The sequence below is a fragment of the Melospiza melodia genome, chromosome 13, assembly GCF_035770615.1.
Source record: "Melospiza melodia melodia isolate bMelMel2 chromosome 13, bMelMel2.pri, whole genome shotgun sequence".
In the NCBI taxonomy this organism is placed as follows: domain Eukaryota; kingdom Metazoa; phylum Chordata; class Aves; order Passeriformes; family Passerellidae; genus Melospiza; species Melospiza melodia.
Genome location: NC_086206.1, coordinates 17,361,592 through 17,375,074, shown reverse-complemented (window position 1 = coordinate 17,375,074; position 13,483 = coordinate 17,361,592). Strand labels below are relative to the sequence as shown.

The following is a 13,483-nucleotide window of genomic DNA, read 5'->3' as shown; positions in this document are numbered from 1 at the left end:
ATGCTGCCACTGCAACCATTAAACAGTTGAAAACAACTTAATGCAGAGCAGAAGGGAAAAAAGCAGCAATAATTTTTCTGAGCTAAAATAGATACAAATGCAGAGTGCATATTGCAGGACATTACCAGGATAGCTCAGACACATAACATTAATGTAATAATTTTATTCCCTCCTCTTAACTAATGTTAGTTTTCTATTTCTCTAGAGTTTTCAGTTTTATTTGTGCAAGAATTTTTACCAGAGTCTCCATTTACCCATTTCAGCTAATTTCAGAGAAAACACCACACTGTATAGCTGAACATGATCACCCAGGTTATAAATGACAAATTCCACCATAAAGCTGTATAAAAATCTTTATTGCATCTTAAGTCTTTATTTCTTTTAAATGAATAGATTTTTTTTTCTAGCATCAAAATGTCTTCATTGATTTTTACATTTAGGCAAAAGCTGTTCATGAAAATTAGTAAAGTAGGACATGCATCAGGGAACAAGCACAGTGCAAATGTGGTGATGCCAACCTTTAGCCACGTCTGAGAGTCACTTGCAGCTTTTCAGTCACACTTCTGTGCTGTCTTCCCTTCAGAGAGAGAAATTGCCTCTACATTATACAATGTTATTTGCAATATTTCTAGCATTTTATGAACAGTATAAAAGAGCAACGAAAATATCCTGATTGCTAAAAACTCATCACTTAATTTGGACTCAGAGTAGACAGAGCCAACTCACACACTCAAGTGTAGCACCGATGCTGCATTTTCCATATAGTGACTGTCAGGCACTTCCAGGGGAATAAAATAGAAGCAGCTGCTAAAACCTCACAATTCCTAGAGCTAAAACACAAGCCCTCTTGGATGTGACACAAAAGCAACCAAAATGTCTGTTTAAGCCTGTCTTTTCAAGCTACTTTTTTTCTAATTTAGTCACAGAAACTTTACAGACAACTGAATAGAGGTTGTGTATTCATGATCTGGGCAGAATGGCCAAATAGGAGACTGTATAGGGAAATAAATGTTTTTATTTTCTCACCTTCTGCAGCTTTGAAATGCAGCAAGTCTGGTGGATTCGGTAACACTAATACAAAACTGGAAAGTGAAGAGAGGAGAAGCAAGTTTCATTAAGAGGGAGAATTCTACATAAAATATACTGGAGCTGATGGAGGAAAGGAAGAGACAGCCAAGATGTTCAGCTGCAAGTGGAGTCCAATTTGATGCTCAGCATGAGTTTAAAGGGAAGATTTTCTCAGCCTTAAAATAAAAGAGCAGTATTGGATGCGTACGGGGCAGAAAACCGTCGTCACAGAAATGGATTGTGCCGGGCTTGGGAAAAGCGAGAGTGGCAAAAGTAGCTCATTTTGCCGTGCTGCATTTATAGATGTGCTCATTTGAATGCTCCCAGGAGGACCAGCTTTCTCGTCCAGACAAAATTACACAGGCATCCCACCACGCTGCATCCCTGTGCTAAAACCTCAGCATAAAGGAGCTCCACCACAGCTCTGCCTTTGGATTTTGGGGAGCAGATCTGATTTCCTGCCAGCAGATCTGCTGCTGTCTTTCATTTCTTGTAGGATCAGCCCTCTGACATAAACAAATTGCTAACATCAAGGACCTGATCCTGCTTCCACTGAAATCAATACAAGTTTTGTCATTGGTTTCAATGGGATCAAGGATTCAATCCCACCGTTTTTGAAGTCAATAGGGTTGGGGTTTTCTCTGAATAAGCAAGGTTGTGTTGATACTGCAGAATGGGCCTAAATTATATTGATTATTGGGACATAAACCCAAGCATAAAAACAGGATTAGGGGAAAAAAGGGAAATGTATGAGAAGGTGAGTGTAGAGCAGCATCCATTCCTGGCGTGCAGCGGGTCAGCAGGAGCTCGGCCGGAGCAAAGGCTGCAGTGGCACAGCACCAGGGAGCCCAGTCCACCAGAAAATTTTGGGGGAAAGAGAGAGAAGAAATTCATCCAGGTGATACTTTTTCATCTGCTCCTTCTAAAGCAAACCTTTGAGTCATTCATCCTTTATTAAAAATAAACAAAACATCGACAGAAGAAATTATTGTCACATATACACACACAGTAATTGGTTCTGCTTCTTTGCTGCTCCTTCTTTTCCCTCTTCTCTGATACAGGGTTGTTCTGTGTTTCCGTAACAACTACTGGCAAATCAGAATTTATTGTACATATGTTTGTGTTCCACTTAATAAAAAATATACTTATATTTTCAGATAAACTTTGTTAGTAATTCATGAGGTAAGTGACTATTTATGCTAATAAGGGAGAAATATATTCTCAAGCATAATGCATTACATAAATTTGAATGCAAAATGTTCAATTATGAAGTAAATACAGGTAATGCAAACAGTAAATTACATCCAATAAAAATATATAAAGAATGTGTCTTCAAAGAGAGAGAGGCTTTTATTTGCATCTGTGAGTTGTTTAAAGAGAAAAGAATTAATAAATACTGAATTACTCTTATGATGATTTAGCTCATAATTCAGCAATCCATAACGACTCCCAGTAATCAGACTGTTGTTTCATACCCTCCAATATAAGGCAGGACTGTTTCCTCAGCAATTTTATCCCTACCAGATTATCTCGTCTGATTCTATTAATTCTCTCCCATAAATCTGCTAACAGTGATATGTGATTTACTTACCCTGTTAACTGATCTGAAGACTGTTAAAAGGATTTATCTAGCTCTGCACCTAGGAGTAGTTTATGCCTTATCACTCTGTTACCCTGCAGAAGTCTTTCTGAAATCAGTTTGGCCGCTTTCATAGTTAAATTCAGCGGACACTGTTTAGTTCCACACCATAAAATAAGACACTAGATAAACAAAAGGAGCAGCAACTGTACTTAACGTGTTGGTCTTGATACGTGTTCAAGTTATAACAAACGACTCAGTGAGTCCATATAACAGGAAAGCTGCACGTTTGCTCCTGCTGGATGTGGTGTGTGGGACAGGCACGCGCACTCCAGCGCTGCGAGCTCTGCCTCTGCTGCTGGCTGCTCCACGCAGGCCGACCCCAGAGGCTCTGCAGTTAATGTTTCACATCCCCCTGCATGTCCTGTCGGAAAACTCTCCCACAATAAATATGCATCAGTTTGGAGGCTCATGAAGCGGGTCAGCAGCACACTGGGAGCGAGCAGGGCTCCACGGGTGCGTCGTCGAACGGAGATGCTTGAAAACAAACCGGAGCAAGAAGCCGGGAGAGGGACAGGGGAGTTTTCCCTCTGCCTGGCTCGGGGCAGGATTGTTACAAACAGTGCTGGGAAAAGGGAGAAGTCTCAGGGAATTGGCCTGCGATAATTGTGGAAAAACTGGAGACTGAATAGCTCTAATTGAAATGAAAGTGTGTGATTGTTATGGAAGAAACACTGTTAATAGAGGACTGTAAATGTTTAGACACCCATTGTGAATAGCCAAATAATAAAGAAAAATACTACTAAATCGAGAATTATATACTGTAGGGAGGAGAATGTTGCTTCTGAAGGTTATCCAAAAATTGCTAATAATCTTTTTTCTCTGCTGCACTGAACAGTAGAGACATTTTGGTGCAGCAGTTCTGTGTAACAATCACACAAGAACAATATTGCCCAACTAATAATTTTACTCGCTGCTCTGGTAGGTCAGAGCTTCAATTAATTTGCAGTACTTGCTTACATTGGTATCAATTAAGAGACGGTCCCCATTAGCTCACACAATTTCATACTCTTTGTCTAGAGTTCAGAGTTTACTCAGGAAATTTACTCGTTTGCAAATGTAGCACTTTGAATTTTCACATCCAAACAAACTGTTTTATGGGCTGGAGCCACATTTCTATAGCCATCTACGACACGGCCTAGGGAAATACTACAACTGTACATTCTGAAATGCAATCACCTTTTCATTTAAAAATATTAGCACACACTTTATGTCTCTCACAGGTAAACATGTTAAGAGGCATACAGTTCTACATTCATCTTGCTCAGGAGAAAAAAAAAAATACAGGGAATTGGCCTGTCCTGGGGGGATTTATGCTGTGAGCCTGAAGTTTTGTTGATTCCAACAAAGTGAAGAAATAGGAAAGTCAGCCCGAGCAGTTAACTTGCATTAACTTTGTCATGGATCACCATCTCTAAGATTCAGCTGCAGATGTGCACGGCTCTGTGTGTGCGGGTGTGCTGCGGGATGGTGCACAACTGTATTTTGATTTTGTTAGAAATGTTGGTAGCGTTTTCTATCTTTACAGAATTGCCACTATGATAATTTCTAGATCTAGTTATCTCCCTAAATTTTCAGTATGCCCTACCCCTTTCAACTGCCAGGGACAGTACATGCTGTATGACTTTCAGATGTTAGTGCTGGCACTCACACTGATAATGGCATAGTCAGAAGATGTTATCCATTCGTAAATCCACTCGCCAAGTGCTATTTCCTAAGCAGAGATTCTTTGGCTATTGCAAATGATGACTTTCACAGTCGGTGAAAAATCACCCAGAGCCCTGCCCGCACCTACAGAGTGATACCCTGAGCGGGGTTATAAATAGCAAACTCCGGGGGGGAAGGGACCGGGCTAGGGGAGAAGGGAGGATTTGAAGTACAATGTTCAAGAAGCAGGTTTAATATATGACCAAGTGTCAGAAGTCAGGTTTCTGAGAATTACTTTTCAGATAAACAACTTTATAGCACCGCACTTAATCTTACTTACTAGAGACATCTCATTTATCACGGAATTACAAGTAACTTTAATTCTATCGATATTCCCATAAAGCCCGGTCGGAAAATCGAGCCTGGCAGCCCCGGAGGCTGCGGATCTCCCCAGCCCGAGATGGGACGCGGCGGGTGCAGCCGGGGCCGGGCGGGACCGCGGCGGCTGCGGGGGCGGGCGGGACACGACGGGGGGGGCCCGTCCTGTCCTGTCCCGTGTCCCGTCCCGTCCCGGCCCGGAGCTCGGCACTGACCTGCGGACGAGAGATGGCGCTGTCGAGGTTCGAACCGAGCCGCTCCGCCGCTCCGCTCCAGCCGCCGCCGCTCCTCGGCCCCCGGACCGGCCCCAGCCCCCTCCCGCACGGGAAGGGAAGGGGGGCTGGGGGGAAGGCGAAAGTAAATACAATTAGTTCTAAATGTATTAAATTAATTAGTCCCGGCCCGCGCGCCGGGTGCGGCGGGACGGGGGCGCGGGGTTTGCAAACTTGCGGGGCTCTCACACCTCCGGGCGGGCGTGGGGGATGGAGGGATCGATGCCCCGTCCCCGAAACAAAATAATCAGTAAGTGACCGGGGCGCCGCGGGGGTGCGGAGCGATGACCCGCGGCCGGCACGGGGGAAGGGCCGCCCGCCCGTCCGCAGGTACCGCGCCGGGCACGGCGGAGCCCCGCGCTGCCCGCTCCCTGCCGGGCGCTGCCGGCTCTCCCCGAGTACCGCGTCCGGCGCTCCCCCTCCCTGCTCCCGGCCGCCCGCAGCTCCCCCGCGCCCTCGGGTGCCGGGCCGGGCTCGGGGGCAGCGCCGGGCACTCCGCCCCGGGGCAGGGCGATGGCCGCGGGCGCGCACGGTGCGGAGCGGGCCGGCGGCGGCCGAGCCGAGCCGAGCCGAGCCGACCCGAGCCCGGGCGCGGTGCCGGCGGCCAGGAGGGGGTTAAGCGGGCGCTGACAGTCAGCTGAGCCCTGACTGACAGCCCGCAAAGTTTCCCTGTCGCTAGACTCCTATGCTAATGAGGCCGGGCGGCGCGCGCCCATTGGCCCGGCCCCGAGCCCGTGTCCCGCCTGACGTCACGGGCGCTATAAAACTCCGCAATGCTTTAAACTCTCCTGCCGGATCAAACCTTTAAATATTTTTCATCTTCTTGCTGTAGCTTTGAGGCCGAGTTGTTTTTTTCTCTCTCTCTCCCTTTTTTTTTTTTTTAACTCTTATTAGTATTATTATTATTTTGGTTGCGATACAGACTTTGATTTTTTTTTTTTATTTTTTTGCCTTCGCTCTCTTTCCCTCCTCCCTCCCCCGATGAACCTCTCTCCTCGCTCTGCACTTTGCAGGAGAGAGCCCAGAGGAAAAGCACCATGAAGTGTTAAAAATAACAAAACAAAACAACAACAACAACAAATTTACTCGCAACAACACCAGCTAACACTTCCAGCTGCGGCTCGCGAGCTGCGAAAGAGCGAGAGGAGAGAGAGAGAAGGGAGGGAGAGAGGAGGAAAAAAAAAAAAACCCTCTATGCAAAAGGCGAATAGCGAGAGCCCCGCGCTCTGATGCATCAGCGGAGCCTCTGCGAGGGATAACGCGGAGCGGGAGAGGAGCCGCCGGGGCGCACCGGATCGGAGGCAGAGCAGGAGAGCGGAGCGGAGCTCGCCAAAAATCAAGCTGGCTCACCCGGTGGCGACTCAGAGCAGCCCCCTCGCTCCCGGAGCGCACCCTTTCTGGAGGACTCTCGGCAGCAAAAGGATGGCATCAGAGCTGGCGATGAGCAGCTCCGACCTGCCCACCAGTCCCCTGGCCATGGAATATGTTAATGACTTCGATCTGATGAAGTTTGAAGTGAAAAAGGAGCCGGTGGAGACCGATCGCATTATCAGCCAGTGCGGCCGCCTGATCGCCGGGGGATCGCTCTCCTCCACCCCGATGAGCACGCCCTGCAGCTCCGTGCCCCCGTCCCCCAGCTTCTCGGCGCCCAGCCCCGGCTCCGGCTCCGACCAGAAGACCCACCTGGAAGACTACTACTGGATGACGGGGTACCCGCAGCAGCTCAACCCGGAGGCGCTGGGCTTCAGCCCCGAGGACGCGGTGGAGGCGCTGATCAACAGCAGCCACCACCCGCTGCCCGGCGCCTTCGATGGCTATGCTAGAGGGCAGCAGCTGGCCGCGGCCGCCGGCGGCTCCGTGCCGGCCGAGGAGATGGGCTCGGCGGCCGCCGTGGTGTCGGCGGTGATCGCCGCGGCGGCGGCGCAGGGCGGCGCGCCCCACTACCACCACCACCACCACCACCCGCACCACGGCGGCGGCGGCGGCGGCGGCGGCGGCGGCGGGCACCCCCACGCCGCGGCGCCGGGCAGCGCGCCGCCCTCCTCCGCCTCCTCGGCCGCCGGCTCCGGCTCCGGCGGCGGCGGCGGCGGCGGCGGCGGCGCCGGGGGGCTGCACCACCCGCACCACGGCGGCGGCGGCGGCGGCGGCGGCGGCCTCCACTTCGACGACCGCTTCTCCGACGAGCAGCTGGTGACCATGTCGGTGCGGGAGCTGAACCGGCAGCTGCGGGGCGTCAGCAAGGAAGAGGTGATCCGGCTGAAGCAGAAGAGGAGGACCCTCAAAAACAGGGGCTATGCCCAGTCCTGCCGCTTCAAGAGGGTCCAGCAGCGGCACGTCCTGGAGTCGGAGAAGAACCAGCTGCTGCAGCAAGTGGAGCACCTAAAGCAGGAGATCTCCAGGCTGGTCCGGGAGAGGGACGCCTACAAGGAAAAGTACGAGAAGCTGGTCAGCAATGGCTTCAGAGAAAACGGATCCAGCAGCGACAACCCTTCCTCTCCAGAGTTTTTCATGTGAGTTCCCACAGCCTTGCCACCTTAACTAAAAGTTCTCCGTGTGAGTTGTTGTTGGGGGCTTTGCTAGAGCCACAACCCCGCTTGCCACCTTCTATTACCTTTTTTTAAAAAAGAAAAAAAAAACTCAAAACAATTTTAAAACAAAGTTGTTTTTTGGGTTGGTTTTTGTTTTTGTTTTCTTTTTAAGGTGGGCTGGCTCCGTGTTGGCCAACCTAAAGTTCTACATGAGTTTCCTTTCTGTTTATTATTATTATTATTATTATTTTTATTTTTTTGTGGGGGCTTGCTGTTGTGTTTTTTTTTTTTTAATTTGAAAGATCCAACTCGCCACCAACTCAGTTCTTCATATGAAGCTTGCTCTTCTTTGAAACCTGCCATCCACATTATATATATATATTTTTAAGTTCATGAGGTTTTTTTCTTTTGAGCTTGCTGTGTCCAAAAAGTCAGAGTTTTTTTTTTGCCATCCTGAGTTCTTCATATGAGATTTGAGCTTTGCAAAAAGAAAAATAAAATAAAAAAATTTAAAAACTATACAAAACAAAAAAATACAAAAAAAAAAAAAAAGTGAAAATTTTAGACTCCAGCTTGCTGAGTTCCATCAGTTTTTAGCGTTGTTGTGCAAAACTAGAGATATGCCTAGATCAACCTGCCAAAATCAAGCCTGCATCAACCTTCGGTGTGTTCATGTGAGTTTTGGCCTTAATCTGCCAAACGTGAGACTTTAGTCTGCCATTAGAATCCCATACTCATCTCATGCATTACGCTTGCTATTTTGTCTTAGCAACAATGAACTATAACTGTTTCAAAAGACTATGAAAAAGAGACATTATATTAATAAAAAACCCTGCATGCTGGTCATGTACGGTATAATTATTTTTTTTTCTTTTGCTTGGAAATGGACTTTTGGAGACTATTATGGCATGGCATTCATCCTTTTGTTTTATTGCCTCATCACTTTTTTGGGTTGAAAGCAAAAAAGTGCAACCTTTGATCTTCCTCCTCCTCTTCCTCCCATTAAAGTTTGCATCTGCTCTAAAACTGCTTTGAGTTACTCAAAACTTCAGACTTCCTTTTAAATGCACTGAAGCATTCCCTCTCAAAAAACCTGCCAGAATGGATTTTGGTAACTTAATGTGGCAAAAAAAATTAAAAAAAAAAAATAAAAAACAAAAACACAGAAAGAACTTTGGAAAGATGTTCAAAAACAAAATTCACATCCCACTTGGGGGGACATTGAAACCATGCTGTTGCCTAAAAACAGTCTAAAATTAATTTTAAGTGATCTGCCCCATTTTTTTTTTTCATTTTGCGTTTGGTCATTGTCAAATGTGGAATGCTCTGGGTTCCTAGTATATAATTTAATTCTAGTTTCTGTCATCTGTTAGCCCAGTTAAAATGTATGCTACAGATAAAGGAATGTTATAGATAAATTCGAAAGAGTTAGGTCTGTTTAGATGTAGATTTTTTTTTTAAAGATTGATGCACTAAATTGTTTACTGTCGTGATGTAAAGGGGGGTAGAATTTGCAACGGGACTGTTTTAAAAAGTAGTTTATGCAGCATGTGCTTGCAACTTAAATATAAGTTGGGTATATGTAGTCCTTGCTATACCACTGACTGTATTTGAAAACCAAAGTATTAAAAGGGGGAGGCACCCCTGTTTATATCTATAGGGGTATTTTACATTTAAAATGTATGGGTTGTTTTTTTTTTTTTTTTTCAAAATTGAAGTATTTGGGACTGAATTGCACTAAGATATAACCTGCAAGCATATAATACAAAAACAACAACAAAAAAATTACGAACCTGTTTAGAACGCTAATACAATTTATGCAGTTATAAAGATGGCATTACTGCACAGTTTTAAAATGATGCAGATTTTTTTACAGTTGTATTGTGGTGCAGAACTGGATTTTCTGTAACTTCAAAAATTCCACAGTTTTAAAGGCAATAATCAGTAAATTTTATTTTCAGGGACTGATATCCTGTCTTTTAAAAAAAAAATGGAAAGTAAATCTTACCACAATAAATATAAAAAAATCTTGTCAGTTACTTTTTCTTTTACATATTTTGCTGTGCAAAATTGTTTTATATCTTGAGTTACTAACTAACCACGTGTGATGTTCCTATGTGCTTTTCTTTCATTTTCAACTCTATGGTTATATCGAAAGAGAGAATAATCTACAATAATAAACTGCATTTTTTTGATTCCGTACTCAGTTTCTTAGTGTGTAGTTCAAAGTTCCATAACTGCGAGCTCAGTACTTCAGCGTGCTGCCTGCCGAAGGGGCGATGCTCACCCACGAGCTGGACTCAGAAGTGTTCAGGAGGGGAGAAGGGAAAGCATAGCTCCGTGTAAAATGGAAAATTGTCACCTGCTAGGACTCCAGTTCTCTTTCAGGTAGATGAAAAAAAAAAAAACGTGAGCTTTCAGGTGCTGCTTCTGACTTCTCAGTAGTGCAGCGAGGGCAGTTTCAGTGACTCAGATCATCCCGCCAAGTTCTAGGAGATCTCAAAGGGGAGGGCTGCTTAAAAACCTGATGACACGATATGGCCCTGTATTTTGATTGTTTTATGATGGAGTGAAGTGAAAGAGAAGACTTCACATCCTCTTATCATCTGATCCCAGCTAAGCATGCCTGTCTCTAGTAAGAGATGACACTGCATCAGGCTTGGCTTGTCACAGAGCCACTTAATTCTAGATTGAAAAAATTCTTATCATTTTGGTCCATTCTGCCTCCTTTTTTCTTTTCTTCACTTTTTCACCCTTCTTTTTTCTTATTTTTTTTTTACCCTGTGGAATTTTTTTGTTTTGTTTTCGGTTTTTTTTGCTTTTGTTTTGTTGTTTTTTCTTTTGCTACAGGCCTTAGAAAGTCCAGAGAGAGCTGAGGAGCGGAGAAAAAAAAATCCAAAGGACTTCCTCCAACTTTTGAGAGTTATTTGCTCTAAACAATCAACCCCAAAGGTTAATGTGCTAGAAACATTCAGGTCTCTGAGCCCCTCTTCACTGCAGTTCCCCATGTCAAAGGGCATTTGAACTTTGAAAGGCTCCTCAGATGCTCGACCCAGTTCATTTAAAGCTACCTTTCCCTGAGAGCCTGCAGTGTCCCTCGGCAGAGCGCTGTCCTGCTCTCTGAATGGGATTATCTGTCCCCTTTCTGTGGGAGGCAGAGGCCTCTCCGAAGGATGCTCCAGCCTCTCTAGGATGGGGGGGTTATCTCCAGACCCAGGCTCATAAACCAAACACCTTTTTCTTCTCCTTTGTGGTTTTTTCCCCGTACTGCTGGTGCAGCTTCTTCCCAGCAGTAAGGTCATCCCTTCTGGGTGCTGGTGGCCCTGAAGGGGCCCTGAAGGGACAGGACCTGTTGCCATCCCTCTGCCTGGCTGGTCCAGCCCTGTCAAGGGTCGGGCTGCAAGGTCAAGGTGTGGCTCTGAGCCCCCCTGCAGCACTTGCACCCACGACAGGCTGTGTCAGTGGGCAGTGGCTGGTGCTGGAGGTCACTGTGCTCCTGCTGAGGTCCCTTTGCAGGGATGGACGCTCTTCTGGTGACACTCGGCTTGCTCTCCGAAGCCGATGCTGTGTCTCACCCCTCCCCAGTGCCGGGGCACCAACCTGCCCTTTGGCATCTGACCTGCTGTTGCACCAGGGTTTGAGTAATGGTTCAAGCTCCAGATTCTGGTTAATTTGAGTTCCATTTTCTGGTTAATGTGTAATCTGTGGGTAAACTGGTTGCGATTGGCCGAGCTGGGAATTATCTCCTCTCATAAAGACAAGGCTGCTCGTTATTCTGTCTCCCACCTTCCCTTCCCTGACTGAGCCTTTACCGACGCCCAGGTGTTTTTGCAGGGACTCTGAAGCTTTGCTGCTGCCCTTGCTGAGAGCAAGGAAGGGAAGGGACAAGACCTGTCATCAGCAGAGCCCCCGCTGAAGTGGTGCTGCAGCCCCCAAGGGAGCACAGAACCCCAAGCTGCCCAGAGCAGGACCACTTCTGGTCCAGCCTCATCCTCACACCCAGCTGTCTCTTCAGGCTTCCTTGCAAGCAAAGTTAGGAGCAGGCAATAGGATTTTAAAAGTACTGTGAATTGACTGAGTAGTGAAAAACGAGGAGAGCGCTGCTGCCTCCCTGAAGTGTCTGCTTTCACGGAGGGAAAAAACCAAACATCCTATTTGAACGATTTGAGAGATAAGAGAAAACCTTCCTAGAAACAGACTTCCTAGAATAGGGTGACAAAGGAAAAATTCCCATCACACCCCCAATCTGAGAGGGGAAAAAAGCTTTCTTCCAGTTTGGCATTGTGATGACAATCTTGCTTTGCACGTTAAAAAATGCAACCTTCCTTAGGCTGCACTTGAATTTTAACCTGAAACACGCCAACTGGCCGAGTGAAGGGGAAAAAAATAAGGTACACATTTTAATATTCACTAAAGCAAAGTGAGTATTGGGGTTCTCTGTATGAGTCATTGCAGGGGAGTGCCCACCTTTGCCGCAGGAGTGCTTGCTGAGGACTAATTGGAACCGCTCTGCTCTGAATAACCTACATTCATTAATCACCCCTTGCTTGACTCTGGCCTCAATCCTGCTCCCATTGAACTCAGAGGTGCAATCCTGGGGATTTCAAAGGGGAGCAGGATCCCACTGTTCTCCCACAGGTAAAAACCGGGTGGAATGCTGCCCGGGCCAGGCAATTGGGTGTCAAAAGGTGTGTGTGGTCTTAATCTGCCCATCACTAACAACATCCTATTTTTCCCATAGTCCTGTAGTGCCTTTCCATTTATTAACTACATTACAAAGAACTTTCATGTGACCGGTGCCGGGAGATACGTGCGTGGACAGCGGCCCTTTGCTGGCTGGGAAATGGTGTGCACTGAGGCTCAGCCCCCTCCTCCCTCCCCAGCCCACCTTGCTCCTAAGCTTTGTTAATTTCCACCCCCTAAAACAAAACGTAACCCTCTCCTGCCCTGCCTCCAGGCTTCTGCTGAGCAGCGGCCGAGAGTATTTTTTTGGTTCTGCTACAGCATTTTCCCGGCTTGAAAAAATGTCATCCTGGACTGAATCCTAAAAAAAAAAAGATGGGAGAAGGCAGGGAAATATCCCAGTCACACCAGTGCATATTTATTTCCTGAATTATTTCTCCCTAGGCATGCAGCGAGAAGTGCCCGTTTGCAAACTGAGCGGGGAGAGCTTCTATTTATTAGAAAGTCTTCATCACCCTTTTAAAACAAAAACTCCAGCGCTGAATCAAAATGTCACTTGAAAACTCAAAACTCCCCCCACGCGAAACATGGCAGCAAATTTTTAGTTTAAAAAATGAACTTTCCCAGCTCTTTTTTCTTTTCCCTTCCGAAAGCTTTTATGCAGCTGTTTCCTCCCCCTCCCTCTGCGTAGTGTGTAGGAAGTTCTTGATCTAGAATCATTCATAATTTTAATACCAATTTCTATTTGACATAATATACTAATATCAGATAGAGAGTGTAGCTGCTTCCTGGATTTAGGGAGGAAATGATGCATATATCAGAATTATCTGCTCAGATGCCAGAACTACATTGGTGTCATTTCAGCATGTGCTGTGTTGAAAGGAAATCCTCTATATTTATTACTCCGATCATCAGAGGAGCTAAATGGACCCACTGTTTCTGACACCTGTTCAGATAGCTGAATTTAAAATTTCATGCAGGAAAAAAAAAATAAATCCTACATACTTCAATGTTAGGAATTAAGGTTTTTTTAATACACTTTTTTCCCTCCCTCTTTCCGAACCGCTGCGTTGTGAGCGGCTGCCATGAGGCTTGGGCATTCCGGGGGTAGCTATGGAGAGCGGGATAGATTTTGTTTGCTCAGCTCTGACAAAAACCAATCCTGCTTGAACAGAATACACACACACAGAGTCTGTAACCAAATGCTTCAGATCTCTGTTTTAAGTGCAGGTCTCAGTATGAATAACATGATGTAGCACACCCCAGAA

The 13,483-nt window shown here is 46.2% G+C and overlaps 1 protein-coding gene and 1 long non-coding RNA gene across 5 annotated transcripts in view; one reads left to right on the top strand and one right to left on the bottom strand.

Moving 5' to 3' along the window:
- Positions 1-335: 335 nt before the first annotated feature.
- On the bottom strand, positions 336-5,003 carry LOC134424352 (uncharacterized). The gene is made up of 2 exons (XR_010029393.1): positions 4,948-5,003; positions 336-2,017 (listed from the first exon to the last, which is right to left on the bottom strand). It is a non-coding gene; the product is annotated as an uncharacterized LOC134424352 (long non-coding RNA).
- An 809-nt stretch (positions 5,004-5,812) lies between these two features.
- Positions 5,813-13,483, top strand: part of MAF (MAF bZIP transcription factor) — a 184,573-nt gene continuing 176,902 nt past the window's right edge. For 3 of the 4 annotated variants that reach the window (XM_063168065.1, XM_063168066.1, XM_063168064.1), the window contains exon 1: positions 5,813-7,514. In XM_063168065.1, coding sequence (XP_063024135.1) covers positions 6,427-7,514 — 1,088 coding nt within the window. In that variant the 5' untranslated portion in view covers positions 5,813-6,426. Of the gene's footprint in view, positions 7,515-10,382; positions 10,599-13,483 lie in introns of those variants that run through there. The other variant, XM_063168067.1, reaches the window with a different exon arrangement.